Below are 19965 nucleotides of genomic sequence, written 5' to 3'. Positions count from 1 at the left end.
AAACTAATATTTGTAGGGTTTTTTTTTTTTCTATGAGCCCAAGGATTTAGAATATATTCTACTGGTTTAGTCTATATTCTAGTGAAGATCATTAGGAAAGAGCAAATCACAGGTTGGGGAGAAAAAAAGGAAAGAAGCACAAATGGTGGAAGAGGGATCAATGTTTTTTAATTGAAGCCATGGAAAAATTAAAGGATGCTCAGGAGGGTAAATCCAGGTCTGAGGACTGTATTTCTTCATGTGCTAGGGGCACAAAAGTGTCCACGTGAGCTTCTACGGAGCTATCCATGGCCAATGCTGTGTCTCTACATTAACTCCATTGGGACAGTCTTGAAGCAAGAGCCAGCAGGTTGACCAAAGATGACAGAAACTTATTCCATTTAAGCATTCCATTTGCTCCTCATCTCAGGCAGCCTTGGATGTTGGGTAACATCTCTGAGTCAAAGAACCTGAGCAGATTGAATCTCTGGTTCCAACTCTTTAGAAATCAACCACCATTCCTGCACGGGGTAGCATTTCATAGTCTCATTACTTACACCCTATTGTGAATTCAGAAATAAGAAGCAGCACTGATAGGGTGATTGTGAGCATGAGAACACTCAAGGCTTAGAACGAGAAGTAGGCATGGCCCCCACCAACCCCAACACACACAGACATGGAAAAAAATAAAAAGAAAAAACTATTAACCTATGTATTACAGTAGCGCCCCGCGCCCCCCGCCCCCCTTATCTGCAGTTTCACTTTCTGTGCTTTCAGTTACCCACGGCCAACTGTGGTCTGAAAATACAGGCATACCTCATTTTATTGTGTCTCACTTGACTGTGCTTCACAAATACTGCATTTTTTACAAACTGAAGGTTTCTGGAAACCTTATGTCGAACAAGTCTATTGGGGAAGAAGGCTCAGATGATGGTTAGCAATTTTTATCAATAAAATATTTTTTAATTAAGGCATGTACTTTTTTTTAGACATAACGCTATTGCACACTTACAGAGACTACAGTATAGTGTAAACATAACTTTTATATGCACTGGGAAACCAAAAAATTCATGTGACTCGCTTTATTGAGATGTTTGCTTTATTGCAGTGGTCTGGAACCAAACCTGCAGTATCTTCAAGGTATGCCTGTATTGAATGGAAAACTCCAAAAATAAACAATTCATAAGTTTTAAATTGTGCACTGTTCTGTGTAGTGTGATGTAATATCTCGCTGTCCCACTCCGTCCCTCCTGGGACGTGAAATATCCCTTTGTCCAGTGTATCCACGCTGTATACACTGCTACCCAGCTGTTAGTCACTTAGTAGCCATCTCGGTTATCAGACAGACTGTGGAGGTATGGTAGTGCTTGTGTTCAAGTACCCCTTATTTTACTTAATAATGGCCCCAAAGCACTAGAGTCGTGATGCTGGCGATTCGGATACGCCAAAGAGCTGTACAGTGCTTCCTTTAAGTGAAATGTGAAAGTTTTCAATTTAATAAGGAAAGAAAAAAAATTAGATGCTGAAGTTGCTAAGATCTTTAGTAAATTTTATTACAGTATATTGTTATAATTGTTCTATTTTATTATTAGTTTTTGTTGTTTGTCTCTTAGTGTGCCTAATTTATAAATTAAACTTTATCATAGCTATGTATGTACGGGAAACAACATAGTATAGACGGGGTTCAGCACTATCTGCAGTTTCAGGCATCCACTGGGGGTCTTGGAACATATTCCCCTCGGATAAGGGGGGACTAGTGTATCTGCAACAACGCAAAATGATTTTACAGACTTCTCGTTAAAGGTAGATCTATCTAGCAGGCAAGGATGGAAAAAGGATATTTTCCCCATTATTGTCATATAAGATCTAAAACATGTCAGCATTTTCCTACTTTAGTGTTATCTAAATTGATTTGTTTCAGAGCACAAAAGACTATTTTCATAGAGACAGTCATGGCTTCTCAGTTTCAAATGCCTTTTCCTATGAGGATTTTTAGAAATTTTAGGTGCTATGCCTGGGGAAGGGGGCATACAGTATTGGAGAAGGGAAGGAATTCCTGAAGTCCTACCACATAAGCAGTCATCTATTACGACACCATATCTGGAAGCCTCCATCAAGTTGCTCTTTAGGACAACTTCTGTGAGCAAGAGTGCCTTTCTAGAATATGTCTGAAAGGGATAAGGATGTCATATAAATATATGTCCATGCATCAAAAAGAATTTTTTAAAATGCATTATACCTATGTGTAGAGTTCAACCATCAAGGTTATTTCTCTTTCATATGTCTCTAATTATACCTCTCTGGGAATGTATCAAAGATAAAGCAATGAATGATAAAACCTGATCCAATTTAAATTCCTCTGAAAGGCATCCTAGCTTCACTTGACAAGTACCAACCTGCCGAGCACTGTTCCCCTTCTCCGCCTGTCACAGACCTGATGGAAGGTGTGAAGGCTGTGTACAACGGCTGCTTTTCTAATGTACTCTGAACGGCTGACAGCCACAAACCTTAGATGATTCCTGACTGAAAGGTATTTGCCTAAGAAGAACAGCCATATGAAGATAATTTCTATAATAACTACTTTCTTCTATTAGATAATAGAACATTTACTGCTTTCCCATACTTTTTTACTATTTTTTTTTTAAACATGAACAAAAGGAACACGCCAAAGCAATAACACAGTGACTAGGAAAAAGACCAGTGAAGAGAAAAAAGTAATTATCTCCAACTTTCCACATTTATTTCCTTGCTGTTGTTTGCTTGTTTTTCCCTCAAATACTCCACCTTCTACATATACATATGTGTGTGTGTGTGTGTGTGTGTGTGTATACACATATACATATATACATAAAATATCTAGGAAAGTACGAATATCCTAGATTTCTGCTAGTAAGTTCACTGCCTTCTTTAGGGTAGGGAATTCAAATGTGAAGCTAACACTCCAGTTTACAGCCCAGAGTTCAGTGATATTTAATGCATTAGTCTGTGTACTCCAGCCTCCATGGAATTCTAAACTACATTTAGTTTGTGCCAGTGAGTGACTCTGGCTGCATCCATGGTAGGACCATGAGACAGACTGAGATTGAGAGGATCTCAGACCTCATGCTCCTAAGTCGGTAGAAATAACGAGACGCTTACTTACTGTCATCATAACACGCTTGGGCTCCTAGTAGGCACAGAATCATTTCCCAAGAGGGAAAACACCATTCTTCACTATTCCCAAGAGGGATTATAGGCAGGTGGTCCTGGCAGGTTTTAGCAAGACCTTAAAAATCAAACTTCTCTCTGCTCTAGGGAAGCATTTATAAAATAGGAAACTCTCAGACCTGAATGACAATCATTGCAGCTTACACTCTCTCCTGTCTGTGCTCACCTAGTGCCTAGAGCAGGGCATTTAACCCCAGAATGGCCCCTATAAAACAGAGACTAATTCTTATCAATCCCAGTATGCCCCTAACTCTGCAGGAGGCTGTGGTGACACTTTAGGTGAGAAGTCCTACTGTCTCCACCCTTTCCTTCAGCCCCAAAGGCTGAGCCTCTCTGAAAAATTTATTGTTTGGGGCAAAAAACACACATTCCATTACTTGGTGCTCTTAATCTATTCTTGGTATACCTTCCCTTTCTCACACAACTGCAATCTACTCTCCCTCTCCCTCCAAAGGCAATGTATTGGTGCTAAGACACATCTCACACCCCACACTTTATCTCCTACATCAGCTCAACGATTGGCCCTCAAGGTGTGGTTCCCACTGGCCAATGTGGTACACGTGGGCAGAGAACTTCTCTGCTAACGCCAAGGCTGGACTTGTGCCTCTCTTTAGCCTTATGGAGGAAATCACTAAGGAAGCCTAGTGTTTGAAGGAACAATGGACTAAGGAGATAGGAACCCAGGTTCTTTGCGCTGGCTTGGTCATTATTAAATCTCTGTGCAATTTAGGACAAATTGCTTTACTTCTCTACACTTCAGTTTTGGCATTATATGAAGTGTTGTATCCTTGCACAGCCTAAATGCTGATGCAAATTTGGGCAGTATATTAGTTTCCTAGGGCTTCCAAAACAAAGTACCACAAACTAGGTGACCTAAAGCAACAGAAATTTATTGTCTCACAGTTCTGGAGACTAGAAGCCCAAAACCAAGGTGTCAGTAGGGCCCTGCTCCCTCTTAATGCTCTAGGGAAGGATCACTTTCCTGCCTCCCTCCTAGCTTGTGGTGGCTGTAGGAAATCCTTAGCATTTCTTGGCTCGTAGAAGCATCACTCTAATGTCTGCCTCTGTCTTCACATGGCCTTCTCCTTATGCTTTCTGTGTCTCTGTATCTTCACACGGCACTCTCCTCTGGTATATCTCTGTATCCAAATTTCCTTCTTTGTATAAGAACATCAGTTATTAGAATAGGGCCTACCCTAATCCAAGAAGACCTCATCTTACCTTGATTATATCTGCAATAACCCTATATTCAAATAAGTCATATTCACATATACTGGGTGTTAGGATTGAACCTACCTTTTTGGAGGACAAAATTCAACCCACAACAGGTGGTGTCTAGTGAATGATGGACTAGGGTGTATTTGCAGGAGTTGACTTGTGCAATAGGGGAACAGGGACCAATGAAGAAAAAGTTTGGCATAAAAGCATCTTGGACAAATGGAGGGATTGGAATGTTATAAGTTTCCCAGCTAAGTTCCATGGACCAATTCTGAGTTGTGTGGAAAAGAAAGACTGAAATAAGAAAGAGCAGCTTTCAACAAAGGGTTTCGTGAAAATTTGGCTCAAGTGACAAAAATTGCAACACAGAATCAGGAAAAGGAGCATTCTCTGAATTGCTGTAGAGAATATATGGCAGAGAACAAAGGGGACAAAGCATTTAGTAAACATTTATTAAGTTTGACCTCAACATTGATTCTATTTCTTATAGTATCAGCACCTCATATTTACTTGAGGGAGCCGCCCCTCTCCCACACTCAGTCTGTGAGGCTTGGACGGAGCTGTCCCTTCAGTGGGGTCACATGCCTAGGACCTGGCCACTTCAACCCCACATGCCTCAATCAGAGCAATTGTGTCAGAGATGAGCACATGACACAAAGCAGCCAATGAGATTCAATTCCAGGATTCTTCTTGGAATAATTAAGGAAGATATTTATTTCTATCTTATTTACTATCTAAAATGAAACTTAGTTTTTTTTTTTGTGGTGAGAATTTTTAAGATGCACTCTCTTAGCAATTTTTAAGTATACAACACAGTATTGTTAACTGTAATCACCATGCTGTACTTGAGATCCTCAGATCTTATTCATCTTAGAGCTGGAAGTTCGTATCTTTTAATAAACATCTCCCCATTTTCCCCACCCTCCAGCCACTGGCAACCATCCTTCTAATCTCTGTTACCATGAGTTCAGGTTTTTTAGAATCCACATATAAGTGAGATCATACAGTATTTGTCTTTCTCTGTCTGAGATTTCACTTTGTATAATGTCCTCAAGGTCCATCCATGTTGTCACAAATGGCAGGATTTCCTTTTCTATGGCTGAATAATATTCAGCCACATAATACTAAAGAAAGAATATATCTTTTTTTCTTTATCCATTTATCCACTGACGGACACTTAGGTTGTTTCCATATCTTGACCGTTGTGAATAACACTGCAATTAATACAGGGGTACAGAGAGAGAGTAGATCTTAAAATTTCTCACCACAAAAAAAAAAGGTAACTATGTGAGGCAATGGATGTGTCAACTAACCTTACTGTGGTAATCATTTCTCTTATACATATGTATATCAAATATCACACTGTATACCTTAAAATTAAATAATATTGTATGTCAATTATATCTCAATAAAGCTGGAAAATATTGACCATAAAAAAAATAAGATATATCCTTTATAAGACACTATCTTGATTTTATTACAATGCTTTGGAATAAATAATACCTCTACATAAAATGTACTTATTGATTTTGTGACACAATTAGATCTAGAAACCTAGAACATGTGAAAAGAATATATCTAAGAATCAAGGAAATAGAAAATTTTTAGCTTCATTCTCCAATCTGCAATTTGCTGACCATGTTGACATTAACTTACCTCTGAAAGCTTAGATGAAATTGAAAGAGTCACAATCTGCCCTACTGAAATCATAAATACAGTTTTATGTACTCGAGCTTAGATTATTAGGATGAGATTAGGGGTATCTAATATTTTGTTTTGTTTTGTTTTGTTTTAAATCAAACGTCAATTGGATAAAATAATGTTTGAATGTTATATTTCCTCCAAGGAAACAGAAAACAATTAATTATATCGCTGAATTCATTTAGAACAACATCTGATACTAGAATTTTTGTTAACAAACTTATAGTTACAGAAATTTGTTGTTGCCTTGTTATCTATCACCTAAGGACATGAATAATCACCAAAAGGCATATGTTAATGCGGACTAAATCTACCAACAAGAAGGATACACAAAAATTTAACAATTAAAAAAAAAAAGAAAGTAGCAGTAGCATAAAAGTAGAGACGCCACAGAGAGGGCCTGCCCTAAACTGAATCTAATAGAGAGAAAAGGAGAACTAAGAGATGGAGAAATAGAAGATTGTGACTGGAAAGAGAAAAGAATAGAAGACTGTAGAAACAGAAGATTGTAAATAGAAAGAGAATGAACGGGGGAGACTGAGACCTGTTGACCTGGTTGATATTCTTCGATGCAACCCTACCTTCCCTTCTATTTTTAGCTAGATGAGCTAATACATTCCCTTCTTTCAGCTTAAGCCAGTTTAAATTGGGTTTCTCTCACTTATAACCAAAAGCATCCCAAATAATACAAGGCCTACTTGGCCTGGCACGCATTCTACCGCTCTGAAAGCAAAGGAATTCAATGCTCAATGCAGCGAAGTTGTGCCAGCATGGACAGCCATGGACACAGTAGCCAGGGGAGCCTAAGTGCGACCTCAAATGATTTGCTGGACAGCAACCTTAAAAGAGAGAGGCACAGGTCTAACACAAGAGGGCTCGTTCTAATAACATGTAAGTCACTCTGGGGAGTCTCACATGCAATTACAAGAGACTTACAGGGTCCAATTATACACATGTGGCCCACAAGACCACAAATTGTGGGTATTAGTATTAATGGGGAGTTATTTGTATCCATAAGCTGGAGAGGCGTGGGGAATAATCTGGTTACATATCTAATAAATGAGCAGCACGAGCTTCCCACCCCCCTTACTCCCCCACCCCACCCCCTGCTCCAGGTTCCAGTGAGAGCCAGATTTCAATTGTTTGATTAAAAAAACTAAAGTTAGCTTCTTCCTGCCCTAGATTCAACAGTCATCCTCCTCTTCTGCATTAGAGCAAAAGAGTGAGAATAAAGAGAAAAGCCCAGGGATGTAGATGTGTGAACCTGGGCATGCACATGTGTGCATGTGTGCATTCTGGGGATTCTGAAATGTGAATTTTCAAATGGATACAGAATTAAGCTGAGAGCATCAGCTTTGTAGCATCAAGCGCTGGGCCATGTATTCTTTCTTTGCATGTGATAACTAGGATTACTCTTAGGAAACACAACCTAACTTCTGGAATGTCCTTAGATCTCATTTCTCTCAGTCAAGAGAATATTTCTTTTCGGTATTGCCATTTAAGGGAATACAATACCAATACGAACTGAAGGGTCAATGAAAACGAAGTTAAGATGTCACCAAAAATGAACTTTTGAAGATGGAGATGTGTCTATAGCAGCCAACTAAAGAAAACAAGAATCCAGAGGCCCACAAAACTCAACAAGCACATAAAGTTTGAAGATTTCACTTTAAGCCTGAGGACAATATGAAAAAGTAAACAACATACATAAATGCCCTTGTAAAAATCTGAAATATAACATCAAATTCAGCATGTGGAAATCTGAAAATAAATAAAGAAATATGCAAAACAGTTGTTTCCTGACGTGATTACAGAAATCATGTCTAATTTCCTCAGTATAACCATTAAATATATAAAACATTAAGTTCTGCTGTTTTTCAGTAATACTCACTTCACCAGCTATGAGACTAATGGGAAGGCAATCAAGGTCGGATTCTGTGCTCCACAGAAATGTCCCCAATGGCCACCCTAATAATTAAATGCTATCAGGCTTGAGCTGGTTATCTAAATTTTACAAACAAATATTGTCTTAAGCAGACTTAATCGGCTACTTAGCTACCAGAATAAATGTGTGTATCCTGGAAGTAAATGAAGCACACGCAAACAAGGCACTCACCTTTTCTTCCCTGAGGATCGCGGCAATTCTCATGGACACACAGGCCCCAGGCTGACCAGGAAGACACTATACAGTCTGTAGAGCAAGGGACAGTGCAGAGCTGAGAGGCTGAAGGGGCAGGTCCCAAACATAATGTCTTTTCCACAGGTCTAGAGACTGAAGGACAAAAAAATAAGGGCCCACGTCACATTCTCTGGACATCCCCAGAATTGTTCCTCTGTCTATTTGTGTTCCTCCCTTGCCCACTTCAGCTTTATGGTTCAAAAGAGTATATGCAAACAAAACATCAACACTGTCCAATACCCGTTGCTTAGCTCCACAGTATTAGCATTGTGGGTGAGGAAAGGCAAAAAAAGACAGCGACAAAGGGCATGCACTTGAGTTTGCTGCTTCACAGAGTATTCCCCGGGAATTCAAGAGAGGACTGGAAATACAGATACAAATTATCTAGAGTTATGATTTAAAAAAAATTAAATGGCTTTGTGAAGTTTCAAGATGAGTCTATCTTGACTATATAAATGACTGGGCTGCTATGGAAAAATCAAAACCGAACCCCTGAGGTGAGGTGATTAGCACAACCAATCTACTGCTGTTACTCCCCTGAGGGGTGGAGCTTGTGAAGATGCAGAAGAATAATGGTTCCTAGACTGAGAAGAAAAATCAAGATCTGTGACTGCAGAATTATCCCATGGAAGTCAGTTTCATTAGTAAGGCTACCCAAAAAGCACAAGGAGTGTCTGGGGTGCCACGGGGAATGCCAAACTAGGAGCCTTCCAGCTCTTTCTGTACACCTGCACCCAGAGCACACCCACAACTGGGTCACTTCAGGATGCAGAGACCATCTGTCCATCAGTGACATTCACCAAGTACCTTCTCTAAGCAGACCCACTCTGAGCACCATGAAAATACAAAGATGAAGGAGAAGACAACATCCTGATCCTCGTGGAGTTGATAACATAACAGCACCTGGGATAGCAATAACTGAAAATGACACAATAAAAGAACAGCTAAATGCATAACTTGCAGAAGGTGACCTCAGGCTAAGAAGATTTTGGAGCAATTCAGAGTTTGTGAGCAAATGGCTTAAGTTCAGACAGTTTTATCTTATGGACTGGCTTATACTATTGTCTAAATATTTCCTCTATGTCATTTCCATCCAGTTAAGCAGATTACAAATGCTTCAAAAGCAGAGACTGGCGTGAGAGGATTGGGTGATGAACCACACCACACCATCTGCTTCGCTTCCTCACTCTTTACATAAGATGTGAGTTAAAGCCTGTGAAGTTGGCAATACGTCGCTGCTCTGACCAGCACAACTTTGAACCTAAATCAAAACAATAGGCAAAAAAAAAAAAAAAAATTACTGTTATGAAGAAGTTGTAACCCCTGGGGGAAAAAGTGTTTCTAATGAACAATGGGACAGCTTGAGGTGATTATGAGCGCGAATGAGAAAATAAAAATGTTTTGTTTGCAACTAATTATTTTATGGTTTACCAAGAAGATTTGCCCTGACTTAAAATAAAAGGCAGGGGCAAAGCATGACTGTCAATGTAAATGTCAAAGATAGCAAGCCAAGTGGAGGAGACAGGGAAAGGAAGAGAGAGCAGATATTGGGGGAAGGTAAAGGGTTACCTGAGCAGAGGTGGTGATCAAACAGAGATTGTGCTGGCAATGACAACAGTAGGATGGGGAAGTTGGAGTGACCAGGACTGGGGATGTATCCATGAGACTGATAAACTGGGGGTAGAGAAGAACTCCTAGGGAAGGAGTGAGCAAGAGAAAATGCACGACACAGCCATTCCCTGAGTATATCATGCATTCATTCCACAACCACTGAGTACCCACTCTAAATCAGGCCCTCTGGGGTGGTGTCTGCTTTCAAGGAGCTCTCAGTTGAGAAGTGTAAGTCAAGTAGCATATTAACAAAATTGATGGAAAGAGATGCTTCAGAGCATTGTGTAAGTAGAAAGCTGCATAGCCAGAGATCTTAAGGTAGAAATGTGTTTGGGTCCAGGCCCATGCTTGTTAGCATGTGTTCTCAAAAATTCAAACTTTAGGTAAAAAAACAAAACCTCAGTAATGATGTAAAAGGAAGTAGGGCATATAAACTGATTAATCTAGTTATTTAATAAACAGTTCTAGTTCATGCCAGGCACTGGTTACAAACATCAATTTATTTAACTTGCATAACTTTGAGATATATATTAATATTATTCTTAGTTTGAAATGGGGAAACTGAGGCACAGAAAAGATTACTCACTTGCCCACATTCCCAATTAGTGAGCAGCAGAGCCGGGATTTGCATCCAGGTAGTCTGGCTCCAGAGTCTGTCTCTCAACCACTGCATTATGTGGCCTCGTCATCGGTCATTCAACCTACATTAATAAGCACCTACCATGTGTTAACACTGTGGTAGGTGCTTAAGCCAGAAGAGTGGGTAAAACAGACAAGGGCCCTGCCCTCATGGAGCCCATATTCCAGTGTGAGTTGATACTAATTGTATATGAGCCTATGAGCCCCAATAACAAGACTGGAAAACCCTTAATTCTGCTTCTTTTTCCTTTGTCATGACTGTTCCCCTGAAGCACCAGACAGACCTTAAATGTCTGATGATCCATGTTGAGAAGACGCCACAAACGTCTCAGCTCCAAGACCCAGTAGACACTTGCTGCCACAACCTCTGTACTTCAGGCTGGGCCCTGCACTTGAAACTAGTTAATCCATCAGGACAGCACCCAGGCACACAGTAGGCCTGCACAAAATTTCATTAGAATCTCCAGAATGGCTGTGCAAGAAAGGCTCCAGGTTGGTGGTAGGGTTGTAAAGAGACGGGAGAACTTGTCCTGAAGCTGCATTTGTCAAGGACACTGTTTTTACACAAATATTATGTTTATTTGGCTTATTTTTGGAGGTCTGTTGAGGATTATTGGGAGGTGTGAGGTTAAGTCCCTTTAGGTCCCCATTGACAAATACTTAACTGTCAATTGGTTGACTGGTGGACATTAGGGCTAATGGTACTCCTAAGATCTGGAAGTAGGGAGGGATGTGGTGTGCTGGAGAACAGGGAGGGATTTCCCTGGGGACTACTAAGTGACATAACTGGAGGCCCAGGGGCGGGAGTGAAGCCATTTGTCACAGCACTCATGCCTCTTCAGCACCTGCTGCTTTGACAGACAGTAGATCTTAATCCATATCAATAAATTCTTCCAGTCCCAGGTGACATGTCTAAGATGCTTCATTTAGGCATTGAATCAATGTGCTTGGGTCAACCTATCTCTATCTCAGACCCCCTGGGCTACAGTTGCTCCAGAAATAAATCATGAGTAAGTCACAAAGCACTTACCAGCTTCAGACCACTTAGATAGTCATCTCCCGCAAAATAGTGAACACAGGATATTTCTACGCCTATTGACTGTTAGAGCTAGAAGGGGGCTTTAGAGCTAAGTTAATCTAATTCATCAATTTTACTGAAGAACTGAGCTCCAAAGACCTTAGGTAGTTTCTCCATGTTCACTCTGCAAGTCTAAGGCAGAGAAAGATCTGAGACTTGTCCCAGGTGGCTTACTCCCCTCCACCTGTCCCTCTTGGTTTTCCTTTCATGGAATGAAGACATAAGAAAGGACAGATGAGGTTGTCTCTACCAAGGACATTTTGTTTACGAACCATAGCGACCACAACGAAGGCAGCCAGTGACATGACAGGTTCAAGGTATGCATGAAGGCTGTAGGCTCAATTTAACCCTTTAAATAAAGTCCAAATCCTTCCCTCTTTCATTGATACTTCAAAACTCCTCCAAACCCCTTTCCAGGCCTCCCTTACCAGGTAGGAGGTAGTAAGACCGAAATTTACTCTACTTCAAACAGCTATTTACTTCTTTCATTTGTGGCTATTCATGTTGTAATAAAACTATCTTGGAGGTGGGTGAGGTGGAGGGCATGACCTGGGACGCCTGGAATTGGATGGTCTGTGCAGTTTACTCTTTATGGAACCCTCATTTCTTCTTGGCCAAACTCCAGCTGTGATGTTTGTAGAAAGAACTGCTGCTTTTCTTCTCACCTGCACTCCTTTCTCTGGATCTATGGACTGAAACGTCTTTATTTCTCTTTCCTAACTCTGACTTCTCTTATGCAATGAATCCCCACTGTAAATAGCGACGTATGCAGTGCAGGGCTGTGCTTGGCCCACTCACTCCAGCTGTCTTTTAGACCATGTCATCTTGAAGTCTTCTGCCATTCCTACGTTGACCCACTCCCTGGCCTAGATAGATACACAATTATCCAGGGTCTCATAGGCTATTCTGCAGCAATGTTGTAAGCAGCAATGTTAGGCAGCAATGTGAGTCCCTATAGAGACTTCTCATGGTCACAAAGCGTTAAACAGCCAAATAATTTATAACTTGGATAAATTGAGATCGCTACATACCAGTAGCTTTCTAAATGCTAGAGAATATATTACAGTATTCTAAATGATTGTACATATGCAATAGTCATTAACACTGGATATTTTGGCGCCTAACCTGGAATTTTTCATTTGCAATAAGAAATTATTAAATTGACCTGCTTTACAAGAAATGTGGAAGTCTGCTACTAATGATTGCAAAGTTGCCTTAAATAATGAACTACTCCATGAACAGAATGTTAATTAACAAGCGGAAAAATATGCTGGGTAGGTAATATGTTTAATGTCAAAAAAAACTGTTCTTAATTTTAGAAATGTACAGTGTTCACGATTTCCCTTAATGACAAGGTGATTTCAGATGAGCATACAAATTCAATCAAAATGAATTGTAATTAAGAAGAAAAATGCCTGTTGTGATCATTAGCATGTGACTACCATTGTAAAAAAAAATGAGTACCTTCACATTTTATTCTTTGAAACTAAATCAAGCTCTAATCCAAACTAATTTGAATTAACACAGAAATAAGTTGGCAAAGATCCAATAAAATTATATTCTCCCCCCACCTCTACTGATGGCCATTTTGTAAGACCTAAATTTCAATTCCTTTTAAGGTCTCGAAAAGAAATGAACTGAAATTGCATAATAATAATATTCAATTAATTATAATTAATAACCAGGCATTCTTCTCTAGTTTTGTTAAAAAATGAGTTATATTTGCTTAAAGTAAAAAGAGTTATCACAGGAGTCAATGGAATTTTCTTATTTTTTAATATATCTGTTATTGGATGAAAAATCAAGTCAGTTTTTCAAACTTCAGAAAGGGTTTGAGGTAATTCTGCCATGGCATAATTGAGCTCACCTTTCCCTCTGGACAGAAAGAAGTATCTTGAAGATGGTCATGGAATTAGTCACAAGATATTGATTTTTTTCTAATATTTTCAAGGAGGTCGAGATAAAAAGAAAGTAAAGATGATGCTTCTTCCTGGGAACTCTTAAAACCTGGATTATTTTGCCCACTTTCTATCTTAGATATACCTAAGGACTCCTGCAAACAACACATTCCATCTTCAGTTGATGTTACGTAAGATATTTGACTTCTAGAAGGACATCAACCTTCACAAAGTTAGACAAAGAAGTTATTTCATTTCAGTTTTCCAAATCAAATGAAGGCACTGTAAACTCCAAAGGGAATTCTCACTCAAAACTCAGGATCCCCTCATTCCAGGAGCTTTCCAAGAAACGACTATAATAGAAACAGCAATTGCTAAGATTTAATTCAAAACTAATGAAAGAGCCTACTTATGTAAAAATGTTGCTTTCTGAATGATTTTTGAGAAACAATATTGCCTCTGACATATTCATTTAGGGAGTATACTGACTTGGCAGAAATTCAATCCACCTTACTGCTAAAATAAATAGGCTGCTTCTACAGACTGAAGGAGTCAAATGGTTGAAGGGGAAAGATAAATAATATTACAGTTTTAACCAGAAAGCTATTTTCCTTCAAGAAGCTTCATGTATTATTTCAATTGCCTTTTGCACTGGGATTTGCAAAATAATGTATCATTCTTTTAACTTAGTGAATAGAATAAAAGCAAATCTGTCTTCTAGCACTTACAGGCAGCTTAAAGAATTAAATCACATCTCATCCTATCATACCTAATAAAGCTTAATTTTTGCCATATTGCGACTCTCTTAGCAAAGTACTGTGCAATACAACTTGGCAGGAGGATGCGTGTGTGTACAGTGAATTTAATATCTAAAAATAATTCCTGCAATTAGAAATAATTATGCAAAATTTGGCCACATGTCAAAAAGTTTTCCAAATTTCATTCATTTCATATAGCAATTGGAAAATGCCTATTGACTAGTGAATTTCTTAATGCTACAGGGTAACAACACTATAGGCAAAAGTGGAAAACAATATTCAGAATAAAAATGAAGACAAAATAAATGAAATATGTATACAATTTTAGAAAGTAATCAGAATCAGTAGACAACAATTACATAATTAGGGGAGAAATATAGTGGCTTTAAGACCTATATTCAAATATTTCTGTCATCATATATTCTCTCTTCTGTTTTGAGAATTTCTTTCTGATTATTTCTCAGACTTGTAGCTAAGAACTGAAAGAGGAATATGGACAGGATGGAAAGAACCAGGGCTGACCTAAAAGGCTTTTAGGTCACTTTTACACTTTAGTGTGTTAAAAATACCATTATTGATGAGAGAGAATGGAAAGGAGATAAGTGAAAGATGAGGAAGTGGTCAGGTAAAGAGAAAAAGTGAAACGGCAGAGAGGCAGGTAAGAGAAAGAGTTATCTCCAGAGACAACGGCAGCAGAAATACGCAAAGTCAGGCAAGTGCAGCTTTTGAAATGGTTTGAGTGCAAGGGTCCTCTTCCTACTCAGCACTTTGTGACCTGGAATTCATTTTCCCATAGAAACAACAGCAAGAGCTAAATGAGGGCAAGTTTTCCCAAGAATGACACCAAATGCCTATTTAATGTTAGTTTAATGGTTAATGTTAGTAATAATAGCTGATATGTATTAACAACCTACTTGGTTCCAGGCACTGTGCTAATAAGCACTTTAATGCAATTTATCATTTATTCACCACAATCACTCCACCGTAAATACAATTATCATTCTCATTTTATAGATGAAATTACTGAGGATAAATTATTTGCCTAAAATGACCAGGCTAATAAATGACAAATGAAGATCCAGGGTTCTTAAAAGCCCACATCCTTTAACACGACACTATTTGTAATAAAATTATGATAGGAAAAAACTCTACTATAATAGTAATAATTAATCAGGAAAATAGATAAATGAACATCATGTCCATTTCTAAAACATTTTGAAGCAAGACAAAGTAGAAAAAAATTGGTTTAAAAATATCAACAGCAAAGGCCAAAACATAGGGAAGGTAAGTTGTTAAAGGAAGATGAGGAGCTAAGTGGGTATTTCTTTTTTATTTTAAGAAATTATGAACCCAATGTAGGGAAGGATTTCTTTATTTTACAGGGAAAGATTTGCTCTGAGCTAACATCTGTCGCCAATCTTCGTCTTACTTTTTTCCTCCCCAAAGCCTCAGTGTACGGTTGTATATCCTAGTTATAACTCCTTCTGCTTCTTCTATGTGAGCTGCCACCACAGCACGGCAACTGACAGACAGGCGGTGTGGTTCCACAACAAGGAAACAAACCTGGGCCACCGAAGCGGTGAGAGCGCCGAACTTTAACCAGTAGGCCATCAGAGCTGACTCTAGGTGGGTATTTTTATGTGATTCTGAAAGGTACTTATGATTATTATTAAACGTTTGAAGGAGTGGATGAAATTAGATTATAATGATTATGTTCATCTTAAAATTTAGGTTTAGGGCCATTAGAATGAGTTCACAATAAGCACACACACACACACCCCCTTAAGATTTTTTCAAAGAGCAAAGGATGACCAAAGAAACCATTAAGGCAGCTTTGAAACTGGGGAAGGGAGACAAATGGATGCAAAGTTCACCATCCACTGAGTACACAGAGTATCACTAGCATATTCTTGCTCCTCATTAACCATATCCAATTCATCAACTGAGAAAGGACAGAGGTGACAGGAAAATGTCCCTAAGTCCATTGGGCAAGAATTGGAAAGAAGAAGGATGTTTTTAAAAATACAAAAAACATGGTTCAGATTAGGATGTCTCAGAGGAGGGAAAGGGAACAGGAAGTTCTGATAAGAAGGAGGTGACAGAAAGCAGAGCTGGGTCTCCCAGACTTCAGTACTGGTCACAGGATGCCCTGTTAGTCCATCAGAACCAAGCAAGTCAGACATTTCTCTCTGTTGATTTAGAAGTTGGATATCTCAACCTGGGAATAACTGAACGGAAATTTGTAATAATGGTAACAAAAAGGGGAAATCCATATTTTCTACAGTGACATGATCCTCTAGGAACAACATTGTTAACCCCAAAGCTTATAGCTCTTTCTAAGGAACCAAAAAACAAATGGGAAAATATGTGCTGATTATTTTACAGGGCCAAGAAAGAACCATCTGTCTCTAAAATATGCACATCACTCTGTTTGTAAAGGAAGGGAAAATGAAGGCCTCACTGTACCTGATATCCTTGTTAGCATATGCCACTTGAAATTTGCAAATCGTTTTAGACTGAACAAGTTTATTCAACTTCAAAAGAAGGCTCCTGGGATTCACCAGGTCCCTAAGTAGTGATAGGAACAAGACACTGGACAATAATTTTTGAAATGCAGAATAGTTCATTCTTTTGTATGAGGAACTGCATTATAAATTTTTAGAAGTAAAACAAAATTTACTAACCAAAACCTCTGCATTGCAAAACTGGATGAAAGCTCCTTCCTCCCAGATCTATTCCTATATTACAAGCCCTACATTGTGTAGCTCTTCACTATGTCAAGGCCAATATTATAAATTAGTAGCTTCCAACCTGGCTAAACCCAACTCAGAAGTCTTGGGTCAGAATTGAGAAAGGGTAGCAGAGAGTACAGTAGGATTTATATCTTCAAAAAACTTTATGATTAACAGGTTGGGGAGTCAATCTTCTGAACATTTATGGAGTATTATTTTTAAAAAGCAAACAGGCAAAATATTATCATTAAACCACTATGGGGGCTGGCCTGGTGGCATAGTGGTTAAGTTCGCATGCTCCATTTCAGTGGCCTGGGGTTCGCAGGTTCAGATCCGGGGCACAGACCTACGCACTGCTTATCAAGCCATGCTGTGGCAGGTGTCCCACATATAAAGTAGAGGAAGATGGGCACAGATGTTAGCCCAGGGCCAACCTTCCTCAGCAAAAAGAGGAGGATTAGCAACAGATGTTAGCTCAGGGCTAATCTTCCTCACACACACAAAAAAAAAAAAAACCCAAAACAACAACAACAACATCATGGGGCCAGCCTAGTGGCATAGGAGTTAAGTTCATTCCCCACTTTGGCGGCCCGAGGTTCACAGGTTCAGATCCCAGGCGCAGACCTGCACACTGCCCATCAAGCCACGCTGCAGTGGCAACCCAGATACACAATAGAGGAGGTTTGGCACAGATGTAAGCTCAGGGGCCAACTTCCTCAAACAAAAAGAGGAGTAGTGGCAACAGATGTTACCTCAGGGCCAATCTTTCTCGCCAAAAAAACACATTACATTGAGAGCCTACTACTACCTGTGTTGATAGGGCAAATCTCTTAGCAATTTAGCTTCTGTAAAATAAATGAGACTATCATGTGTTTCTCACTTTTGTTACATTACCTCTTCCCTAAGAGCCTTTGTAAACACTTTTTCCCTAATCATCCCTCCCTCTTCCATGATATTTTTACACCACAAATGTGTGTGTGTGTGTGTGTGTGTGCTTTATATATATAAAGCATAAGATTTTTTCACTCCAAGAATCAGTCCCCTTGGGGAGCAACACCATCCCCATTGAGAATGAATGGACTAGAACACATATTGAACTTAAATTGTGTTGCTAAGCAATTTACAAGTATATTTTGACTTAATTAGCAAAACAATTCTATGAGGTACGTACTACTAGTATCTCCCGTTTCCAATGAGACTACCGAAGTTTTAAAAATATGCCCAAGATTCTCTAATTATAAAATGGCAGAGGCAGGAGGACTTGAATCCAGCCAGCGTGATCCTGGTTTCCCGTGTTATTCATCACCATGTTAGACTCTTCCAGTTCAAGGCTCTCAAATTCTTGGATTCATTGCACATTTCCATGGCTGTAGGCTGGAAACTATCTTTTTAATTTGATTATAGTACTTCTCAATACCTGCGTTTTGCTTGAAGTTGGAATCTACATAATATTTTCATTGCAATAAGCAGGAGACGATACATTAACCAATAAGATATGCTATTTCCTGGTTGAATTCTGATGCGTGAAGAGAATAGAGACAATTTAAAACAGTTCATATGCTGTAGAATTTTATGAATTTCTTCTTTTGCCTAAACAGTAATCACGCTATTAAAAAGCTGTCTTGAGAAGTTGCATACTCTAATTTTTTACGTTTACATACATCATCAAAGCAAAATAGATATAAGATAAAGAGGACGATGACATATTTTAAAATATTATAATTGTCTTCTATAAAGTCTTAATTTCAGAAAGAATGCACCAAAAAATGAGACAGCAATCATTTAATTTAAAAATGCACTTAGATGACTATATATTAAAAGCTGTATGGATATACTTATAGGTTATTAAATGCAAATAAGCATTCATTCTGAAAATGTTAGTACCTATTTTTTAAAGGGCAGGCGAATTGAATTTTTCAAAGTAATATAGATTTTTTTATAATATAAAAAGAGATATAGTTGCAACAATCTTTTTTTTTTTTTAACATTTATACGTTCTTAATTGAGGTGCTCTAACAAACACTGTTTTGTTCAACCCAATGAAGCTCAAACATAAGATATGTTCATCAGGACCACTATTTGGGGGAGAAAAAGTCCTGAATGAGTAAAGTTGTTCAGATAATTTTCCGACTTTTGGCAGGTCAAGATCTTTAAAGTAGACAACTCAGTTGGCACAAAAGTCAGGGAGTCTTCAGAGGCTCCCTATGGGAGATCAAAGGTAATAATGAAGCATCTCATCTGAGGACTACCAGTGTTACCTAGTCAGAACCATCTTGCTTCCAATCTGGCTCAACAGAATCCAAACACGACACAGACTCCTAATACCACCGTTCCTGCTTTCTGACATATTTCTTATGAAGAGAACAAAGACAGGCCCACATGTTGCAGGCCACCAGGCAATAACCAAATTTGTCCTCTCTACTTAACATTGACTGCCAACTAATGATATGAGACATTTTTCATCTAGAATTATTTTCTTATTTTATATTTTTAATAATCAAAAACAGATATATACTGCTACATTTTTAGGGAAAAGAAACTTCTCAATCCTTTTCTGAGTTGACACTTGTGTGGTCTGAGGAAGTTTTATGTCTCAGAGTATCCAGCCAGATCCTAAGAAAAATGGCAGTCAACGTGGAATATCCTTTCCCTTCAGAGATAACGCTCTCTCATGGAATCTTGGAACAGACGCAATCTTAATGATATCTTATACAATAGCCTGTTTCTACAAATGAGAAAAATCAAGGCCTAAAGAGGTTATATGACTTGCCCAAGATCAACATACAGTTAGTGTAAGTATCATCCTGGAATTCCCTGTCCTGTACTTGGTTCACTCATTTACGCTACCTCTAGTTAAAAAAAAATATCCTTGATTAATCCTATCACACCCTACTCACGCCTGTACTTCACATTCATTCAGGGCCTATTTTATTCTACAGACGACTATGTCCTTCTTCAGGAAATG

At 38.8% G+C, this 19965-nt stretch overlaps 1 protein-coding gene across 1 annotated transcript in view; it reads right to left on the bottom strand.

Moving 5' to 3' along the window:
- The window catches only part of THSD7B (thrombospondin type 1 domain containing 7B), an 808101-nt gene that overhangs the window by 445205 nt on the left and 342931 nt on the right, over positions 1 to 19965 (bottom strand). The window contains exon 6 of the mRNA XM_058548890.1: positions 8222 to 8377. Within this exon, the coding sequence (XP_058404873.1) occupies positions 8222 to 8377 (156 nt within the window). The remainder of the gene's footprint in view (positions 1 to 8221; positions 8378 to 19965) is intronic.

This window comes from Diceros bicornis, chromosome 10, assembly GCF_020826845.1.
Source record: "Diceros bicornis minor isolate mBicDic1 chromosome 10, mDicBic1.mat.cur, whole genome shotgun sequence".
NCBI lineage: Eukaryota > Metazoa > Chordata > Mammalia > Perissodactyla > Rhinocerotidae > Diceros > Diceros bicornis.
Note: the sequence above shows the minus strand (reverse complement) of the source record. Positions and strands in the feature narration are given on the sequence as shown.